This window comes from Rosa rugosa, chromosome 5 (genome assembly GCF_958449725.1).
Source record: "Rosa rugosa chromosome 5, drRosRugo1.1, whole genome shotgun sequence".
Classification (NCBI taxonomy): domain Eukaryota; kingdom Viridiplantae; phylum Streptophyta; class Magnoliopsida; order Rosales; family Rosaceae; genus Rosa; species Rosa rugosa.
Window position 1 is genome coordinate 44,143,359 of NC_084824.1, and position 20,377 is coordinate 44,163,735.

Genomic DNA, 20,377 nt, shown 5'->3' on the forward strand with positions numbered 1-20,377 from the left:
TGTATATGACTATATATATTTGTGTGTGTGTGTTTATATATGTGTGTGGAAGTTCTCATACTTCTATGTAGAATATGACAATATGTGCATATATATTCTAAATATCATGACGACGGTTGACCAATTTGATCGGATTCGTAAATATGGTGAAATTGGCTAAATTTTTTACCACACTCATAATTTATTGTAATAATCTCATCCAACGGTCGGTTTTTCGATTTTCTTTGAATTGATAGGGGTTGCTCTTTGGAGTGTATAATATATAAATATAGGTTTATAAGAGTAACTAAGTTTGACCTAGTTGGTCGAATTCGAAACGAGAACCAAATTGGCTAGAATTTTTACAACCTCCATAAAACATTACAATCTCTCCATCGAGCGGTTGGTTTCTCTAAATTCATTTTCCACTTCATGGTTGCTTTAGAATGAACCTCAACAATTTAAATGCAATGTACCAATCATACAACTTTAGGAGACAAATTAGTATAGGCCAACGTCTTTGTAATTAAAATTGAAATTTTTATCTTATGTACACGCACATCCATCGATGGAATATTTACAGACGTGATGTGAAAAAATAAGCACGTTTCGCGGTCGTCAAGCCATCGGTCAACCAAGAAGACATACAAGTGACGACGGTTGACCAATTTGATCGGATTCGAAAATATGGTGAAATTGGCTAAATTTTTTACCGCACTCATAATTTATTGTAGGGTTAATGCTCATACACCCCGAATCCATGAGAATACTTCTCATACACCCCAATGTCTTATTTTTATTCCTCTTTACACAAACTTTTCTTCCTTTTCTTCCTACCTACCCATCTTGTCAACTTTCATACCTATAGTACCCTTTTGCAGTCTCTTTCGGTGTTTGCATGTTTCTCATATCAATGATATTATTTTTTCCTTTTTCGTTTTGTTTGAAAGGTGGTGGGCCCATCAGAATTTTATTTGTTTAAATATAAGTACAGTCGTTAAATTCATCCTCTATTTCAAAGGTAAACAGTACGTTTACTATTTATAATTTCGAAAGTTGACAGACTTGAGTTAAATATTATTTATCGCAATACTACAAAAGAATTGAAGAAAGAAAGAGAAAAATTGAGAAAATTGAAAAACTATAGAGAAAGTCTTAAGAGAGACACTCCCAATTACTGGGATCTCATCTTTAGCATCCAAACTAGGATCTATAAAGTTGAGCAAGATATTGAAAATCTCTTAGATACTCTTAAAGAGGAACAACAACCTCTTGATTATTTGAGCATTAGTTAGATCCTCAAATCACTGGTATCAAAGCTTGTAAAAGGCTCAGCAGGGGAATCCCCAATGGGGACAATGTCTGATTTGATAATAGAGAGACTGAATTCTCTATTAAAATCTTCTGATGAAAAATATCAGAACCTGCAGAAAGAATTATCTAGATATCAAGGTCATCTAGAAAAAATACATGTTATAATCCACCAATTAGAAAAATTGGAAAACAAACTGGATTATATCAAGGAACTTCCAAAAACGGAAGAAGAAAAGCTAACAAGTGTTAGTAGAAAAATCAATGAACAGCAAAAAACGCTGGATTCTATGAAAAATATACTGAAGGACAAGAAGTGCCTACAGTAAAAACAAAGAAAGCTAATGGATTCAAACCATTAGAAAGACCAGAAAAGAATGCTGTTCCAAACATGATTTTTCTGGATCCATCAACTAGTTCTACTAGCGTTCAGTATGAAAACCCGAAAGAAACTCGAGATGTCAATATGATAAGCATCTTCGGGAAAAAGAAAGGAGTACAAATCCTAAATGCTGAAGAGTTCGAATATAACGAAATCGAGCATGAGGTAAAAAAACACCTCAATTCCAAAGCTAGATTTCAAACAAATCTACAAAAGGGGAACGTTTGATCTAATGGATAGCCATCATTTCAAACTATTAGAATTCACAACCCCCTCTACAACAGGAGAAACAGATATCTTGATGATCACTCCTGCTGAAGTTGCCAGAGCAAGAACAAAAAATTATCAATTTATGCATATTGGAGCAGTCCAAGTAGGCATAAAACTTCTAGCTCGCGAAGGCATAAACTGTTCAGTTCTATGTGTCTTACAAGACAATAGACTAACAGATTTTCAAGCTAGTCTGTTGGGAACACTTGAGGCATCTCTATGTAATCAAGTGGCTTATTTCAACTGTTTCCCAAACTTCTCAACCAGCTTGAAAGATGCAGCTCACTGTCTGAGACTGAGAGTCAAGACAGATGGCATATCTATGAAAAAGGATATGCAAGAATTGGCAATAGTATACAGAATATACTATAAACTGATAAGTACCACAGTAGAGCCAAAGACAAGGATATCAAACATCCCTGGTCTTACTACTGGATTCCTCACCAGTTAGAAGAACCATTCACAACAGATTCACAAGGTTACTTGGAATGAAGTAACTTTCCCTATTGAATGAAAATTATCTGGTCCGAATCTACCAGCAGAAAGTGCAAAAGCAAAAATTTATGAAAGTAGATTGACTGGAGAAATCAGTCTAAATTTTGACAATCACAGAAAAAGTGATGCCTGTCCTGAGAATATCAGGATAAACAAAAATCTTCTCAGAAGAAGCTACAGCACTAGAGAAGCTAGTGTTAGTGGTACAAAAAACTCTGAAGAACCATCAGAGTCCATCACTAAAGAAGAATTAGAAGTTGATCTAAACAGACCAGTTAATATGCTTAGAGCACAAAAGCTCTATGACCTCTATGAAGAAGCAGATTCCTGCGAAAATCCCGAACGATTAGAAAAACTAATCGAAGAAATGAAAATTTTCAATCCAGGAAAGGAAAGAAAACTCCTTCCCTATCAAGATATTGAAATGGAAGATGGAGAAAGCTCCAAAACTTTCATCATTAGAGAAAATGGAAAACTAAAACTCCCTATACAGAAAGCCCCTACGGGCAAAAATGGAGAAAGAAATTCTCAAAGATTTGTCCCAGAGGACAAGATACCCAGAGTACCAATTTCCAATTACGGTATCTAGCTAGATCTAGACAAAGCTCTAGACAAGAGAAAAACTCTTGACCAATGGGTAGATAGCCTGATGATGGCCTCTGCTCTTACCCTTGGAAAATTTGAAGCTCATGATCTTCAGATGTACTTTGAAACTACTCTCACCGGAGTAGTAAAAAAGTATTAATTCTCTTTTAAAGAGACAGCCAGAGGAAAAGAATGGCTGGAAGAGATCAAGACTTCGAAATCTCCGTATGATTTTGCAGTACCCCTGTACGATCAGTTCTGTGGAGATCTCTCAAATCTAAGCGAAAAAGCTAAAGAAACGGCCAAATCAAATATCTATGCTCTCAAAATTTGTGACATGAGATATTTTGAAGAATACTTGAATGAATTTCAAGAATATTACTGTACGATTGGTGAACTAGACAATACAGAACTAGTCAACCTGTTGCACAGGAAACTCCCTGAACCATGGAGAACAGCTGTGAGAGAAAGCATAGCTGAAAAACCAATTGAAAGATTTTCAGTTGGAGGAATTGCCGACAGAATCCGGCAATTACTAAAAGAGCAATGTAAAGCCAATCTTAGAGCTAAGATGGCCAAGAAACAACTCAAATGAGTTGAAAATTTCTGTTACGGAATACTGGATATGCCAACCAACTGGGGATATCATGAATCCAAATTCCATAGAAAGAAGAAAGAAAAATATTACTCTAAAAAATTCAAAAGGAGTAATCAGAAAAAAGATTGGAAATTCAAGAAAAGTTCCAATTACAAGAAACAACAGGATGAAGATCCTAAGAAGAAATTCTTCAAGAAAAAGAACAACTCATCAACATAAACAACCAAGCAAGAAAGCTTGCAGATGTTGGTTATGTAAAGCTGAAGGGCACTATGCCAATGAATGCCCGGAAAAGGGTAAAAGATCTACTAAGGCTCTCTTTGAAGAATATGAGCATATAGTAGAATCAGCAAATATGAAAGGCTACGAAATAGCCTATTCTGATGATGAAGAAGATGACAGGTCAGTTTACTCTGTCTGGTCTAAAGAAGAAGAATCATCTGAGTATGAGACAGATTCTGAAGAAGAATACTTCGAATCCAAACAGATGAATGTTTTGAGAATCAAAAACTGGGAAGAAAGTAAGACAGAATCATTAATGTCTTCTTATCAGGTAAACCCTGGTACATTCGTTTGTGACTACTGCCTATGTCACGAAAATGATGGTCTCCCTATGTTTTGTGAAGAGTCAAAAAAGACTTATCACAAAGAATGCTTCATAGCTGAAGCAAGAAGAAAAACCAAAAATGGCCTTGTCAGCCAATTGGTAGAACAAGAATATGAAGAATATTTCTCTGAACAAAAAGAGAAAAAGGTAGAAGCCTTGTTCCAAGAAATCATGGAACCATCTTCCTCAAAAATAAAGGAAGAAATCATCGATGAAGAAAAAATCGATGAAAATATTGAACTAGTTGAACCACCAGAAATTGTTCCAGAAGAATGTAAACCATTCATTCCAAATGAACAAGCTCAGGAAAATGAGCTTCAACAATCGAAAGTCGTCTCTACTAGTAGATATAGCAACTACATAGAGATTGGACTCAAATTCCCTGATCACAAAAAATATCATCTACATGACTTTGTAGATAATGGATCGGGATTCACTGTTTCAAAAAGATTTGCAATTCCAGATGAACTCTGGAAAGAAGATAAGAAAAGAACTGCTACTGGTGTAACCTTTGACGGAAGTCACCTTACAATGAACAAAGTAGCAAAAAATGTTCATATCACCATTGGTGGAGGAACATTTATCATCCACAATGTCTGGCAATCTGAAGGCCAAGGCTCAGATTTCTTGTTGGGAAATGATTTTATTCTCCAACAGAGATTCATCCAGGATGAAGAAGCAATAGGCTTCAGAAAATGAGAACGGGTGTTCTGGGCAGACAGGCTTACTCAAGCCAAAAGTGTAGTAGGTCCACACTTCACTACCCAATATCAGAGATCGCATCAGAATAGTGGTGATCTTACCTACAAACCCAAATTTGAACCCATACTCCAAATCAAACAACAAAAAGAATTACTTGTTGAAGAATCTTCTGAAGAAGAAGAAGAAGAAACTAGTGAAGAAGAAGAAGCTAGTTTCATACATGAGCATAACCTCAAGCATTTCCAGAATAAGCTTGAGTCCCAGAAAATTCCCACTCTTGATAAAATCAAGAAACTACTCGAACAGAATATCGATGTAGACCCTCAGAAGTTTTGGGAAAAAGACCCAGTGGTCTGTGAATTAAGATTACATGACATGAATGCCATTTGTCATGTCAAAGCCATTCCTCAGTACAAAGAGGAAGATAAAAAAGAATTCAGAAAAGATATTGAAGATCTCCTGAACAAGAGATTAATTCAACCTTCCAGTAGCCCTCATCATGCTCCAACATTCTACGTGAGAAATCATGCAGAAAATGTCAGAGGAAAAGCTAGAATGGTAATTGACTACAGAGATGTCAACAAGAAGACTGTCAAAGACGGTTATCAAATTGCTCAAGTAAGAGTATTAATCAACCAGCTCAGAGGAGCGAAAGTCTTTTCAAAATTTGAAGCAAAGTCGGGTTTCTGGCAAGTCAAGATGCATCCTGAGAGCGTACCTCTCACTGCATTTGGAACACCACAAGGACATTACGAATGGTTAGTAATGCCTTTTGGTCTAAAGCATGCTCCCTCGATCTTCCAGAGAAAGATGGACAGCATCTTCAAACATATTGCGGAGTTCTGCGTCGTCTACATAGATGACATCCTGGTCTTCTCCAAAAACAGAGAAGAACACATGAAACAACTCCACGAGGTAATAAAGCTGATAGTTCAGCATGGAATTATCCTAGGAGAAAAGAAAATCTTCTTTATCCTCAATGAAGTTGATTTCCTAGGAATAAACATCAAGAATGGAGTGATAAAACTTCAACCTCATATCCTTGAAAAGATCTGGAAATTCCCATATAAAATTCCTGATGTTAAGAGTCTAGAGAGATTTTTAGGTGTCATAAATTATGGGAGAGATTTCATTCCCAAAATCTCAGGGTTAACAGCAATGTTATCTCCTAAGACAAGTTCCAAAAGAAAATGGAACTTCACAGAAGATGATGAAAAAATCGTGAAGCAGATAAAAAATCTCTGCAAAAACCTTCCTCCTCTACAACAACCAGAGGAACATGATGAAATTATCCTCCAAACAGATGCAAGTGATAATTATTGGTCCGGTGTTGTTCTGGCAAAAACGCCTGGAACTAACATTGAAAAGATCTGTAAATTTTGTAGCGGCAAGTTCAGCCCTGCAGAACTGAATTATCCCACAGGGGAAAAAGAAATTTTGGCTGTTAAGAAAACAATTTTAAATTCTCCAGCTTTTCTTGGAAAACCCTTTACTGTTCGCACCGATTGTGCTAGAGTAAAGAATTTCAAAATTTTCAAACTTGATAAAGCTGCTAATAGAGGAAGATTAGCAAACTGGCAATTATTTCTTAACCAATATGATTATGTAGTTGAATTAATTGCAGGAAACAAGAATTATGTTCCAGACGCCTTAACCAGAGAACTGGCAATGTTCAGCCAAAAAGGCCCGACGAAGGTCGCAATCCCAGAAGCAGAAGAACTGGGAAAGAACATGAAACTGCTGAGGATCCCAAAGAACAAATCCTCAAAAGATTCCTGCTAGGCCCAAAAGGACTAGCCATAACTGATCAATCCCAGGGTAAATGATTGGCTAGCCCGTCTCAAACGGCAGACGATAAAGGCTCATCAAGACCGTTGACGGCTGTTGCTTTGCCAAAAAGCAAACCTACTCCAACTGGAGTAATAAATGTTTTTAATTATGAACTTCAAACATTTGATGCTCCTGTGTTCAGAACTGGCAGGAGACTGGCTTATCACCAGAAAGCAATTCTGGATAATCTCCTATTTGCTTTTCAAGAAAGAAGCAGTGGTCTAATGTTCCCAGCTCTCTTTGCACTTGCTGAAGAACTCTATGAAAATGCTAGATCACAGTTTGAAGAACTGCATACACAACAGAGTGCTGTTAGAAAAGAAAAAATTAACTTCCTCGAAGATCCAGAAAGTGCTAGAGTCCCTATTATAGCACTAAAAGAATCAGATTGGCATGAATTCCACAGTCTGATAGGAAGGCATAATTCTAAGGCATGTATTCCTCTAACCCTCTTTATTATCGCAGGACCCTATGTTGGAAGATATCTGGTCAATGTTCAGAGTGAACATCCTCAAGAACACAAGCTTTGGCTTGTTGAAAATGGTTTTGTCCATAACCTGTGGACCAAAACAAATGATGATCTCAAAGGCCTTCCCCCTATCATTGTCAACACAGTCAAGAATGTCAGAAAAAATGATTGCATGCTTTGACTAAAGTTCAGATCCACTCCACCAGAATGGATCCAGAAGGCAAACGATGAGGTTGAGTACATTTCTCCGTATCATTATGTGAGAATTATTCAAAGAAAATATCTTCAGCCTGCTTGTGTGGGATACAATGGTCAACCAAATTCAAGCATCCCATGGATGAAGGCCATGTCCCTGGAATATATCAAAAAGATCGTCTCTGAAGATACAAAGAATACCTTCCTGGCAGCAGGAGAAAAAACCATTATCACTGCTTACGATCACCCTGACGTAGTCAGCAGTGAAATGTCTTTTTCTCCTTTTTTGAAAGTAGAGTCACGGAGTTGTTCTGTATATTGTGATATTTTGAATTCTAGTTTGAGTTCCGCTCCCTATATATGGAGCCTTAGTTTCAGTTGTGAGATATTCGAAAAGAGAGACAGAAACAGAATCATAAAATTGAGCAGAAGAGTCTTCTCTCAAATAGTATAGCAGTGTGCTTCCCTTCCTGACTAGTGTGAAGTAGTGTGCTTTCATTACAAGTAAGCTAGTATCTGTTCTCATTCTTATGGATAGCTAAACAACCTTTTGCTGTTTACCTGAGAATGAGGCTCTGAATGTTTAACATGTATTTATATTTGAATAAATAAATTCAGATCGCTCACCCACTTCATCAAACTTTTACTTATCTGTTATATCTATAGTATGCATGTTTATCTGTTATATATGCTTGTATCCTGTAGAAATCCAAAAAGTTCTAAGTGTTACTTTTTACCAGAAAAAACTAGTTTTACAACCTAGGATCAAGACAAGCAGCAGTGATTCCGCCTGTTAAAGTAACCGTTAGGTGAAAAACTTAGGCATGTTGAAGGCTAGTCTTGTTTTTTTTCAAAAGTTTTAAAACGAAGTTTTTAAAGATAAAAAGTCAATTCCAAAAAACCCAAAGGTTGACATAGGATACAAAGGGCATTATCCTGAAAAGGACTATCTCTATTAGTCTTTTCCTAAAGAAATAGTGTAATATAAAAGTATTGGGCAAATGGGCACAATACAAGGGATTTCTGGGTTTACGGGAAGAACCCCTTTATTGTAATAATGTCATCCAACAGTCCGTTTTTTCATTTTTTTTTTAATTGATAGGGGTTGCTCTTTGGAGTGTATGATATATAGATATAAGTTTATAAGAGTAACTAAATTTGACCTAGTTGATCGAATTCGAAACGAGAATCAAATTAGCTGAATTTTTTACAATCACCATAAAACATTACAATCTCTCAATCGAGCGGTTGATTTCTCTAAATTCATTTTCCACTTCATGGTTACTTTAGAATGAACCTCAACAATTTAAATGCAATATACAAGTCATACAACTTTAGGAGGCAAATTAATATAGGCCAACATCTTTGTAATTAAAATTGAAATTTTTATCTTATGTCCACGCACATCCATCGATGAAATATTTACAGACGTGATGTGAAAAAATAAGCACGTTTCGCGGTCGTCATGCCATCGGTCAACCAAGAAAACATACAAGTGACGACGGTTGACCAATTCAATCGGATTCGAAAATATGGTGAAATTGGATAAATTTTTTACCACACTCATAATTTATTGTAATAATCTCATCTAACGGTCCATTTTTCCATTTTCTTTGAATTGATAGGGGTTGCCCTTTGGAGTGTATGATATATAGATATAGGTTTATAAGAATAACTAAATTTGACCTAGTTGATCAAATTCGAAACGAGAATCAAATTAGCTGAATTTTTTACAATCGCCATAAAACATTACAATATCTCAATCGAGCGGTTGATTTCTCTAAATTTATTTTCCACTTCATGGTTGCTTTAGAATGAACCTCAACAATTTAAATGTAATATACAAGTCATACGACTTTAGGAGGAAAATTGATATAGGTCAACATCTTTGCAATTAAAATTGAAATTTTTATCTTATGTCCACACACATCCATCGATGGAATATTTACAGACATGATATGAAAAAATAAGCACGTTTCGCGGTCGTCATGCCATCGGTCAACCAAGAAAACATACAAGTGACGACGGTTGACCAATTTGATCGGATTCGAAAATATGGTGAAATTGACTAAATTTTTTACCACACTCATAATTTATTATAATAATCTCATCCAACGGTCGGTTTTCCCATTTTATTTAGGTTGATAGAGGTTTCTCTTTGAAATGTATGATATTTAAATATAAGTTTATAAAAAATATTATATTTAAATATTTATTTGTAAATAAAGCCCGCAAGGCCCGCCCAGAAAAAACTCACAAGGCTTAGCCCGGCCCGGCCCGAAAAAGCCCGCGAGGCCCGCATTAAATGAATGGGCTTGGATATTTCAATTTACAATAAAGCCCGGCCCGACCCGGCCCGCTACTATTTAAAAAAGGAGTAAGGCCCGGCCCAAGCCCGCTACCAATGAACCGGGCCCGGCCCGTTGATGAGTTACAAACCCTAGCAACGAAATTGTGTGAACCCGAACCCAACCCGTTTACTTTGTAACGGGTTTGGGGTTAAGAACCGATCAACTTGAATTCGGGTTGAAATCTGCTTCGTTCTCCACTCGAGTATCAACTGAAACCCTCAAAAGCCCTTACCTCAGAGCATAAACCCTCGACTAAAATGGACGGGCATGATGATGAAATGAAAGACAATATGCCCTCTCCAACCAATTCTCAGAAAACCGGTAATCTTCTCCACCCCACTTTGTTCTCTTCTCTGTTCTTGAAATGTTTGTGGGTTTTCCTTTTCCTATCTATATTTTTGAGGGTTTGATTGCTTTCGGGTTTCATGGTTTTGGGTATTGATAATTTCAACATGTTGTGTATTTCAGTTTCTGATGATGAAGAAATAGACTACTCCATCAAGCCAGAGTTCTATGATTCAGACCTTGATGTAAAAGATGAGTCATGGGTTCAAAAGAAAAGGAAAGGGCGTGCTTCTGATGCTGTCCTTAGTTGTCCAGCTTGTTTCACCACACTGTGCCTCGAGTGTCAGAGGTATGGGTACCCGGTTATGAATTTTCAGTGCCCTTTTTCGTAAGTAGAATGTCCTAGTGGTAGCATCTATACCATTCATGCAAAGTTGCAAACATCTTTATGGAATGCCTTTTCCTTCACATGCTTTTGTAGTTATAAGGAGGTTCAGTTGCTCTACCTCTTTTACTTTATACAATTAGGAGAATGATCTTTATGCACTAACAGTTTTGGTCTTTTGTTGGTGTTTCCTGGCTTTTAAAGTTTGCTCGTCATATGCATTTGTAGGATCCTAGATAAATTACTATTATCTTGATGCTAAATAGTAAAAGTAATGTGAGTAGGAGTACAAAAGGTACCAGTTATAGATTTTACAGTATTTTGGATTGCCAATGGAGAAAGAATATGAAAAGGAGACAATGAATTCTCCAACTCTCTGTTGTTTGATGAAAATGAAGACTTGAAAAGGAAACTGGCTGATCGTAATTAGTTACCAAAACTGCACTTATTCCCTGTATTTTGCCTTTTTCATTATCCAGAAGAAAAGATTTACAGCTTCTTTCCCTTGCTGTTCTTTTCTTTTTCCGGTTGAATGGGAACCAATCATAGGATAATTGAGAAAACAAGCTGTATAAAACATTTGTTGGGAGGATGATGCAGGACCAATTGCTTAAAACTTTTCTCCCATACTTATATGCCTAAAAATTCCAATACAAAATTGTGTCTTCTCTTTGTGGATTGTGTGGCCTTCCAATATCTTCTTATAAATCCATTTCTCCTTTGCAACAATGGAACCCTTTATATGTAAAAAGAGAAGGAAAACCAAGGAAACAGTCACTTAGAATGAGAGCCAGACCAGTGAATTGATTTCTAATAGCTGGATCTTAGGATTGGAATTCAACTTTCACGGTCAATTTTAGCGTCAATCACTGAATACTATGAATTAGAAGTAGTTTACATTTTAATTGGCCGCATTATGTCTAGTCCAGTTAACATTTTGTGACCTGTCCAATCTAACCTTCATTTGTCTGCTCTGGACTACTTAAGAGACCTTAAGATGAATTCTTAACGTGTCTGCAAAATAATGAATGAAACTACTATAGAGGCTGAGTTCCTCTAGTCTCTTTTGCAAGTGATGGTATCTACTCGAAACCATAACTGATCTTGATCGCAATATCATTAGTCGCCTACCTGTCGACAGATGCTGAAGATTCAAACTGTTATGCAGAATGGTGACATAAATTGCAAGTTTTATTCTGTTTTACACTACTCACATGATGATTGAGGTGTACTATAATATATTCTTAATAAACATAATTGTTTCCAATTGCAGAATTCACTCTCGCTCAATTTCAAGTAATATGAATCTAAAAACAATAGAAGGAAGAGCCCCCCCCCCCCCCTCCCCCAAAAAAAAAAGGTAAAATTTGAGGTTGGAGCAGGTTTTTCTCACATCAGGCTTATCCTGATGCAAGATTTTCCCATGTAGGGTCGTGCATATAGTATTTACCAGTGCCCTCTGAAAGGGTGGACATTGTTCAGTCATCAGAGGAAGAGAAGGAAGTTAAATTTGTAGAACAAGGGGAGAAAGGAAGAGTTTCATGATACCAATAGTTGTGAATCATGTGTTAGTGGTAGTGATAAAGTTGGCGTGTAGTTGTGACGTCAGCGATGACAAAGTAAATATAGGTGTGTACGCAACTACGTATAAGCAGTTTCCTGTGACAGGAAACTGTAGAATGAGAATGCCAGAATTTGTGAAATCATCTTCCGGATTCATGCAAATGTCATGCTATGAATGTTGTTGCAGAATAAATTGTTTTCAATGGTGTCTTAAATCTTTTGTTATGGGTGAGATGTATTCCTTTATCTATCCATTTATTGTAGCTTACCTTAATTTCTTCCTGTAGGCATGAAAAATATGTGACACAGTACAGAGCAGTTTTTGTTGTTAACTGCAAAATTGGAAGTGATCAAGTGATCCACCAAAAAGGCACAAAACCAAGAAAGGGCAAAAGTGGGAGACAATCTTCTGAGCTTGAAACAGTCCCTGCTGGAAACCAAACCTTCAAGCACGTCAGCTGCTTAGTTTGCTCAACAGAGGTAGGCGTAATTGATGAGGACGAAGTTTATCATTTCTTCAATGTTCTTCCTAGTGAGTCTTGACCTACGTTTCATTAGCACTTATGAGGACACGTTTAACTTGTTATTCAGCCCTTTGTTTTTCTCGTCATTCAATATTAGTGTTAGCATTGTCTAATAACAGAGTTGTAAGAGATTAACAAAGATCTTAGGCTTCTACTTAATTGCAAGGATGGTTTCACCTTTTCCACTGTAATTTTCTTTCTTCAGTCTCTGCTCTGCTAAACTCTCTTGGGCCCAAAATAAAAAACAGGGCAGAGAGGGCAAGTGAATTGGATCAACTTATACAAAATCTTCCGCACCCAAACAAAGAAAACTGGAACAATTGAGCCTAGATTAACTGGAACAATTGAGCCTAGATTCGTCCATTTTCTACTGTACTGGCCTTACTGTACTGGCCTTGACTATTGAGTTGCAATTTCTAAGTGCTCTCAAAGTCTCAACAGGACAGTGAATACTTCCCTATTTCAAATCTCTCAATCTGTAAACCCCATTAGTACCAAGTTTAATTCATGTTAGACCCTCTATAATGGTATTGGGCCAAATGTGAGGCTATCCACCTACCTAAAATTATCCCCTCATAATTAAGTTAGTGAAATATTTTCAATGGCATTGTCGCACTGTCTGCAAAACATACATCTTTTTCTTTTTTATTAGGTTGAGAGTATCAATATCTATTTTCATATCTTCACATAAAAGAAAAAGAAAGTAAATAACTGGCATGGATATATATATATATATATTTTTTAACCAAGTAATCATTCATTTATCTCAAGCTAGAATGGCACGGATACATACCTTCCCTTGCCAACTCTAGGACAAGTTTAGGACGTGGTATGCTAGCACCACTCATTAGACAACTAGTGCTCACTTATTAAGAGCGAGCCTATAAAACTATGAAAATAAACATAGTACATAGACGCACCCCAAAACATAAAGAACAACATGACGATTAGCTGAGACAATCCTCCTGGATCCCAAATGCGAAAACCGTTAAGAGTTATAGTTCATCAGTTTTGTCCATGAAAGAGCCCAAGTCCAGAAAACATTCATACTTGTTGTGGACACCCAAAGCTCTTTGGACTTCAGAATCCACGTCGATTTGGGCCTCCAAAATGGTCTCGTTGTTAGAATAAGAGAACGATATGAAACAGAGAAGGATTATTGGAACTGAATTGCATTATCATTGATTGAAAGAAGCTCTGTATAAATAGAGCGTACAAAACAAACTAAGCAAAAAATCTGGAACAACTACCCATGACTAACAACTCCTAAGTTCATGGGATTTCCCCAAAGACTTGGTAAACAAAACAAACTCCTAGTAGACTAGTACGTTTACTTATTCAAAGCTAATTCAAAACATAAAACACTTAACAATTGCCCTCTTAAATTGATAGTCATCAAGACATCAGTTTAATTAAGAAACTCCAGCAAGTCAATCCACGTGCATCAGTAATATCATCAGCAACTTTTTTCAAAGAACACATACCAAGTAGTCCTCGCAGCCTCATAAATGTGGCAACCTTGAGAGGCTTTGTTAGGATATCAGCAATCTGATCTTCACTTTTACAATGAACCAACTCAATAATGCCATCCTTTGTCAAATCACGAAGGAAATGGTACCTTACATCAATGTGTTTGCTCCTGCCATGTAACACCGGATTCTTTGACAACTTGATGGTAGAACTATTGTCACAATAAACTGCAGTAGCTTCCACCTGAGGAAATTTTAATTCTCCAAGCATTCTCCTTAACCATACTGCTTGACAGGCACATGATGCTCCGGCAATGAACTCAGCTTTAGTTGTTGACAAAGAGACAACTTGCTGCTTCTTTGATGACCAAGAAACAGCCCCACTACCCATCATAAACACATAACCGAAAGTACTCCTTCTATCATTTACATCCCCAGCATAATCACTATCAGTAAACCCAACAAGTTCTGACATTTCTCCCTTCTTATAAAAGATACCAAAATCAATTGTACCTTTCAAGTAGCGTAACACCTTTTTTGCAGCGAGGATGTGTTGCTCAGTTGAATGCTCCATAAACCTGCTAATAAGGCTTACTACAAACATTATATCAGGCCTTGTGGCTATGAGGTACATCAGGCTACCAACAATCTGTTTGAAGAACGTGCTGTCAACCTTCTTGCTTTTAGGATCGTTAGCCAACTTCGATCCTAGTTTAGGATTTTTAACCAACTTCAATCCTGGTTCTGCTGGGATTGCAACAGAATTGCAGTTCTTCATCTCAAACTTCTCCAACACCTCCAGTGCGTACTTCTTTTGTGTAATGAAGATTCCAGTTGCTGATTGTACTACCTCGATACCAAGGAAGTAATGCATCATTCCCAGGTCCGTCATATCAAACTCCTCCATCATAGACTTCTTAAAATCATGAAACATCAGCTCATCATTTCCGGTGTAGATTAGATCATCTACATACAAGCAAACAATCAAATACTTCCCTGCAGCTCCACATTTGATGTACAAGGTATGCTCATAATGACACTTTTTGAACCCAGCTCCAGCAAAGTAGGCATCTATACGGCTATACCAAGCTCTAGGTGCTTGTTTAAGCCCGTAAAGAGCCTTTTTCAGCTTGTAGACTTTCTTCTCACTACCTTTTTGCACATAACCAGTGGGTTGATCAACATACACCTGCTCTTGCAACTCTCCATGCAAAAACGCAGATTTAACATCCAACTGAAAGATAGGCCATGCATTTTGTGCTGCAACTGAGATCACCAACCTGATTGTGTCAAGCCTCACAACTGGAGCAAAAACTTCCTTATAATCAACACCATACTCTTGCTTGTATCCCTTTGCTACCAACCGAGCTTTGTGCTTCTCCACTTCCTCCTTTTCATTCAATTTGGTCTTGAAGACCCATTTCACTCCTATAGTCTTCTGCCCATTTGGAAGATCAGTAAGCTCCCAAGTGTCATTCTTCTCTATTGCTCTTATCTCTGCATCCATAGCAGTCTGCCATTTCTTTTCTTTGACCGCATCCTCAAAAGTTAAAGGATCACAGTATGCAAATAAAATCAAATGAGCAAGTTGATCATCATCAGAAAGTTCATCTCCACTTACATAGTCAATCATCCATGCAGGTCTCTTCCTGTTTGTTCTTTGAGATTCTGAGCTTGGAGCTGCTGCTTGAGCTTCATGTATTGGCTGCTCATTTGTCATGTCTTCGATAGGAGAGATTTGCAGCTGCACTCCTACTGTAGGAGGGATTTGTTGCTGCACTCCTAATTGTTCTTCATCAAAGCTCACAGGTATTTGCTTTTGTTGGGTGTTCTTGTCTGCCCAATTCCATGTGCTCTCCTCATCAAAAACAACATCTCGGCTGATCACAATCTTTTTCGTGATGGGATTATACAATTTGTAGGCTTTGGACTGCTCACTCACTCCAAGAAATATGCATTTTTCACCTTTGTCATCAAGCTTCGTTCTTTTTTGATCTGGAATGTGAGCATAAGCAATGCAACCAAATATTTTGAAGTGATCAACAACAGGTTTACCTCCATTCCACGCCTCTTGTGGAGTCATATTTTGAACAGCAAATGTAGGGCTTCTGTTCAATATATGAATGCTCCAATTTACTGCCTCCAGCCAAAAAGACTTCCCTATTCCTCCTCTTGCAAGCATGCTTCGTACCATATTTACAATAGTACGATTCTTCCTTTCACATACACCATTTTGTTGTGGTGTATAGGCTGTAGTAAGCTGCTTCCGAATTCCATGCAAAGCACAAAAACTCACAAACTCCTGTGAGTTGTACTCACCACCACGATCAGTCCTCAGGATCTTAATAGGTTTGCCAACCTCCTTCTCAACTAGAACTTTAAAGCTTCTAAATGTAGCAAGAGCTTCTGATTTTTCTAACAAAAAATAAACCCATGTTTTCCGGCTATAATCATCAACAAAAGAAATAAAGTACTTCTTTTTACCATTAGATTCCGGAGAGATGGGTCCACATATGTCAGAATGAACTAGCTCAAGTGGTGCACGAGCTCTCCAGGCTTTTCCTTTTGGGAATGACTCACGATGCTGCTTGCCAACACAACAATCTTCACATACTTTGTTGGAGGGAGGACAGATTTGAGGAAGACCAGTAACCATCTTCTTCTGATATAGTGTCTGCAATCCATTAAAATTCAAATGACCATAGCGAAAATGCCATAGCCATGTTGAATCTTTTATCTCGGTCAAATGGCATGAATGAGCACTCTTGATTCGCAGCGGAAACAATCTGTTTGGGGTCATCTTTACATGAGCAATTAGACCTCTTTGAGGATCATAAACTTCACAAGCACCTTCCCTGATTGTAGACACATATCCTTTCTCTTGAAGCTGACCAATACTCAACAGGTTACTCTTCAAATCAGGAACATAGAACACATTGGAGATTGTTTCAATATGATCAGCTTTAGTTCTAATTCGAATATCACCCTTGCCCATAACATTCACAGTAGAATTATCACCAAACCTTACAACAGTGCGAAATGCTTCATCCAAAACAGAGAAAGATGACTTACTACCGCACATGTGATTGCTACACCCGGAGTCTAAGTACCATGTGTTTACTTCAGGCTCCTCCTTCACATGCAATGCCATCAGAAGTGTCTCTTCTTCCTCTTCCTTTTTCTCTGTAAAATTGGATTGCTCCCCATTCTTTTACTTGTCTTTGTGAAGCTTCACATGACACTCCGAACGAAAGTGACCGAGCCCATGACATCTGAAGCATTCAACTTTGGACTTATCAAAATGCCCCTGCCTCTACTTTGGGAATTCGAGGACTGATGATTGTAGGAGTGAAGATCATGTTTGGTCCTATCGTAGGATTGAAGATCATGTCGGGTCCTACTGCCACTGCCATCTCGAAAGCCTCTGCCTCTACCTCTCCAAGTCCCACGACCTCTTCCTCTTGTTGAAAAACCACCATTTGTTGCTACTTTCAAGGCTGCTTGCTCCTCTCCATTATTTCGATTGAGTTTTTGCTCATGTACGAGCAACGAACTCTGCAGCTCATCCACTGATAACTGATCAATGTCTTTGGATTCTTCAATGGAGCAGACTATGTAGTTGAACATGTCAGTCAAGGAGCGAAGTATCTTCTCCACCACAGTAACATCTTGCATCTGTTCGCCATGGGTTCGCATCCTATTTGCCACTGACATAACTCTTGAGAAATAATCTGAAACAGACTCACCAATCTTCATCTCAAGGGTCTCAAACTCTCGACGTAGTGCTTGGAGCTGAGAGCGTTTCACTCTTGCATTGCCTTCATACTTCTTTTTCAGCGAGTCCCATATCTGCTTCGCTGTGTCCTTTTGGAGAATGGTCTCCAAAATTGCGCGGTCAATTGCCTGAAAGAGGTAATTCTTTACCTTGAGATCTTTCAGCTTCAACTCATCCAATGTCCTTCTCTGTACAGCCGTCATCCCCTCTCCAGTGGCAGGCTCAGTAAAGCCTGTCTCAATGAGGCTCCAATACTCCTTCGACCTCAAGAAGTTCTCCATTAGCATACTCCAATGGTCATAGTGACCATCAAAGCGTGGTATTGAAGGCTGCATGTAGTTGTTCTCTGTTGCCATAACCCTTGCTGCTGCAAGACACACAAAAGCTGCTGCTTTTCACCTCAGGCCCAGTGGGGGCTTTGATACCAGATTGTTAGAATAAGAGAACGATATGAAATAGAGAAGGATTATTGGAACTGAATTGCATTATCATTGATTGAAAGAAGCTCTGTATAAATAGAGCGTACAATACAAACTAAGCAAAAAATCTGGAACAACTACCCATGACTAACAACTCCTAAGTTCATGGGATTTCCCTAAAGACTTGGTAAACAAAACAAACTCCTAGTAGACTAGTACGTTTACTTATTCAAAGCTAATTCAAAACATAAAACACTTAACACTCGTCACCCCACCATAGTCAACCCACAACTCTTCTTTGGACACCCAAAGCTTCCAAATTGAATTGGGCCACATAAAAGATCTAGGCACCCCGAACTTGGAGTTGGGCTTCCCAACTGATTTGTGCACCCCATAATTGGGCTCCCCTTCTCCTCCAACTACTCCGGCCACCACCAATACCGTTGAATCGCGTCAGCTTACACGCAAACCTCTACCTGCGCTCCTACCACCATCTCCGCCGCATTATTGCTCGCCCAACCCACAATACCAGCGCTGATCCAGATTGAAATTTCTCTCCAAACTGCTATCCCAGCAAGATGGAGTCGAAACCCCCTTGATGCCTTGCTTGGAGTATAGAGGAATTGCCTCTACCATGGCTGAAACAACCCACCAGATTCGGACAACCCCAGCTCCTTCAGCCTATCATCCTTTAGCCTCTCTCGACTAGGTCAGATCTGACCAAACGCATCATGTCCTGCAATTCGCCGTCGAAAGGCCCCAACGCCCCAACAACGGAGGCCGGTTTTCCTTCAAAAATCCCCATGAGAAGATCCGGGTTCAAGGTCTAGCGATCTAGTCGGACAGAGTGGTTGATTTGGTTGAGTGTTCACCGAAAACAAACGGCGTTGCAGGGCAGAAGAGAGACCATAGAGCGTGGAGAGGAAGGCTCCACTTAGGGCAAGGCCGGAGTTGGCCGCCATGATAGAACCCCGAAACTGGCATGGATATGAAATATTATGTAAATTCCCTAATATTATATGACATGTGTTAGATATGTAACAACATTTGTTTGTTATTGATTATTTCTTTCTAGTAAAATCTCTATAAATTAATATTGTAAGAAAGAGATTATTATTTTAAAGAGCTTATAATAAATATCGATAAATGAATAATTTACTAATTTATCAATATATAAATAATTCATTAATTTATCGATAAATAACTTTTATGGGGTAGTTCATATAAGACCTCTTTTTCAATAAAATTGTCCTCTTTAGCCCTCTTGTTTTTTCCATTTCTTTTTAAACCCTTTATTCCTTATATAAAATTTTTTACCTACCTCAACTATCTTTCTTCTTTATGCCTGCTTATTCAATTTTTTCCCAACTCACCCTCGCGGCTTGTGCGAGCCACGTCACACTCACACATGTATCAAAGTTGTATCGTACGCGTATCACCAAAACACATTTTCACTCAAATTTTGTCTCATATCACCCTTAGGGTTGGGTTCACAACGTCATGCTTATCATAGCTATATCACACATGAATCGAAGCTGTATCAAACATGTCATTTGCCTCAAAATCGTCTCGACCTTCATGCTGCAACAAATGAACTTGCTGTCCAATTGTCCTTCTAGCTTGTGAGAGTGTGCCAATTCGCAATCGAACTACCAGACGAGGTTTTGATTAATTTTACGTGTGATCTGACTTCTTTCAAATGATTGTGGGCTGATGACAGAACCATCTCGGCTACTAGGTTCTCTTGCTTTTGTCGCAAGGACTTTCGGCATTTTCATCGATATTGCTTCCTTTGTATTTTGTATAATTTTTTGAGAAGTAAAATATGCGTAAATTAAATAGCAAAAAGTAAATGCCGAAATTAAAGAGCAAATAATGTAAAGGGTTGAAAAGTAAATTGAGGAATGTAAAGGAAGTGATAAAGATGATAAAGAGATAAAGTAGTAAAAATGAAAAGATGTAGTAGAATATGCATTGAAGTTGAGCTGTATTGGTCGCGGACCCTTTGCAATGAGCTAGAGGGTCATGTTTATACATTTACAAACATAAGGTTTAGGAAAGTAAATACAATTGAATTTCAGTCTTATTGACTGAAAACGCCCATAATTTCATGCTATTTGCGGTTTCATACTCCCTAATCAAAAAAAATATATGCACATTTGTTGATGAAGTAGTTGTTAAAA

At 38.0% G+C, this 20,377-nt stretch overlaps 2 protein-coding genes across 2 annotated transcripts; one reads left to right on the forward strand and one right to left on the reverse strand.

The window, feature by feature from the left end:
* Positions 1-9,929: 9,929 nt before the first annotated feature.
* LOC133710438 (uncharacterized) lies at positions 9,930-12,722 on the forward strand. Its single transcript, XM_062136507.1, has 3 exons — positions 9,930-10,095; positions 10,243-10,408; positions 12,295-12,722. The coding sequence occupies exons 1-3, from the start codon at positions 10,032-10,034 to the stop codon at positions 12,548-12,550; spliced, it is 486 nt and encodes a 161-aa protein (XP_061992491.1). The 5' UTR covers positions 9,930-10,031; the 3' UTR covers positions 12,551-12,722.
* Positions 12,723-17,231: 4,509 nt separating this feature from the next.
* Positions 17,232-18,131, reverse strand: LOC133711715 (uncharacterized). The gene has a single exon (XM_062137818.1). The coding sequence runs from the start codon at positions 18,129-18,131 to the stop codon at positions 17,232-17,234; it is 900 nt and encodes a 299-aa protein (XP_061993802.1).
* Between the last annotated feature and the right edge of the window lie 2,246 nt (positions 18,132-20,377).